Below are 2,403 nucleotides of genomic sequence, written 5' to 3'. Positions count from 1 at the left end.
GGGGGGGGGGGATTGATGGGCGTGGGAGGCAAAGATCGATAGAAAGGAAGCAGGATAAATAACATGACGAGAACTAAGAAAATGTAAAAATTTCGTGTCAACGACATGCATTCCCCTCAACAACCCGACACTTTGGAACGAAATAGAATATTTACAGATTTATGCTTAATGTTTTTTTCATCAGAAAACAGTCTTAAATTCTTCATTGAATTTGCTTTCTTATACGAATGATTATATAATGTCTTTTCCCACTAGGAAAAGTTATACTTCGCCTTTATCGCCAGCTCTTAATTTTTTTTCTTTAGTTTATGTGTTAGGTGTTTTTCACGCCCATAACCACACAGTTTAGGTCATTTTAGAGGCGAGTTTTTGACCCTGCCTGTCTGGGCTAACCGGGGCTGAGAGGGATACATCATTCCAGTGAAAATACTAGGATATTCGTTAAAAACAATTCTTTACACTCAGAAATCGAACTCGGGTTTCTTGCATGCGACATCAAAGCTACTCCATAGATCTGAAGCAAGTTCAACACATACACTAAGGCAAAATAACGTTAATAAATAATAACGAACTAAACGATATTGTTTTCTTTTCTTTTTTATATCTACAGACATCCAGAGGATTTATACTCCAGATTGCTTCGTTTCATCAACGCTGAGGGCTTCTCGAGAAGAATTCATTGATTTTCTGGCACTGTACAGCAACCGAGTTATCACGTATCTGACGACACAACTTCTGATAACCGTGATAGAAAATGATATGAAGATTTTTTACCTTCGATTATTCCGGTAAGATTGTGAGGGAAAAAAAGAAAACAGTTTTACGAGATGTTCTGATAAGCAGAGTGTTGTTGAAGAAATCTGATATTTTCTTGCGTTCAAAAAATGACCTTTTTATGTCAAACAAGTCGTTGAACTCAGACCAACTAAACAGTTATTGATTTCTGGGAAATAATAATATCTCCAAGAAGTGGAATGGGAAAACATCGTGAAAGATGAGCCATTGTTTTTGCACTTGTCCTTTGATTGACCGGCTTGAGGGTTTCTCTGTATGTCCACCAATACATCCCGTGTTCGTTTAGTGTACGTCCAGTGGCATCTCACCATGACAACGGCCGCCGAACCTGACATCCTCCTGGAAGCATCAACTGTTAGATCTGGTGGTCCTGAACAGCATGGCGACTCCTTGGGTAACAGCAGTAGCAGCTCGGACACTCACTTCGTGGAGCTCAGCGACGCCGGCTTCTCTTTTATTGCCTTCATGTTAACGTTAACATTCGTGTTGGGATCCTTTGTGAACGGGCTCTGTCTATTCGTCTTCGCCAAGAACAAGCGACTGAGGAGTCCTACCAACATTTTCGTCATGGCGCTCAACCTATGCGATCTGTTGATGTGCCTTGTGGGTAAGACTCGCTGTTCTTTGTTGTTGTTGTTGTTGTTGTTGTTGTTGTTGTTGTTGTTGTTTTTGTTTCTGATGTTCTTGTTCTTGTTGTCGGTGATCGTAATATTGTTAAATATTGTTTTTGTTTCTGGCCGCGTTCATTTGGTTACCCTCTGCTGTTGTCTTTGTAGACATTTAGTGTGTCGTTATTGTTGTTATTGTTGTTGCTGTTGTTGTTGTTGTTTATTTGGGTGCAATCATTTTATTGTTGTTGTCGCTGTTGTTGTTGTCGTGGTGGTGGGGATGGTGGTGGGGATGGTGGTGGTGGTGATGACGACAGTGGTGATAATGTTGTTTTTGATATCATTGCTGATCCGTTCCTGTAGTTGTTGCTGTAATTTTTGTCTGTGACAGTTGAAGTTGATTATGTGTAAGGCGGGTGTGTGTCTGAAGGGGAGGGTGGTGGTGGGGTTACTGTTATGATGGTGATGTCTTCTTAGAACTTGCAGTTGTTGCGTTTAGTTGTAATTTGCTGTTTGGAATAATGTTGACTAAGAAGAATTCAGGAAGCGATATAGATCTATATATAGTATGTTTGTTGGTTTATATGCTTTTACTTTTATTTACAAAATCATATTAAATTTTGTTGTTTCAGAAATTCTAACACCTTAAATTTCAGTGTATAAAAGATTATCAGTTTGTAAAGATTCATACTTTCCAAAAATTAACAGTTGTGAGTACGTTCCCAGCCACACCACAGTGCCTCTTTTACTCGTACATAGCCTATATTTTCTTTGTATTGACATTTTTGTACATGAGTGAGGTGCGATATTTTGAAACACATGTTGGTCTACCGATTTCTCATAAATTGTCTCTACAATAAACGACTGTACATTATAATTTTTATTTCTTTGTTAGCGATTTTCTTTAATCACCTTGTCAAGAAAGATTTAAACACACAGGGAATTTTTAAGTTTATGTAAAAAAAAGTATATATATGTATACATACAAACATGATATATA

At 38.0% G+C, this 2,403-nt stretch overlaps 1 protein-coding gene across 1 annotated transcript in view; it reads left to right on the top strand.

The window, feature by feature from the left end:
* LOC101858557 (pinopsin-like) overlaps positions 1-2,403 on the top strand; it is a 77,552-nt gene that overhangs the window by 9,252 nt on the left and 65,897 nt on the right. Inside the window, exon 2 of the mRNA XM_013083540.2 lies at positions 611-1,402. Within this exon, the coding sequence (XP_012938994.2) occupies positions 1,051-1,402 (352 nt within the window). The 5' untranslated portion in view covers positions 611-1,050. The remainder of the gene's footprint in view (positions 1-610; positions 1,403-2,403) is intronic.

This window comes from Aplysia californica, unplaced genomic scaffold (assembly GCF_000002075.1).
Source record: "Aplysia californica isolate F4 #8 unplaced genomic scaffold, AplCal3.0 scaffold00240, whole genome shotgun sequence".
Lineage (NCBI taxonomy): Eukaryota > Metazoa > Mollusca > Gastropoda > Aplysiida > Aplysiidae > Aplysia > Aplysia californica.
Note: the sequence above shows the minus strand (reverse complement) of the source record. Positions and strands in the feature narration are given on the sequence as shown.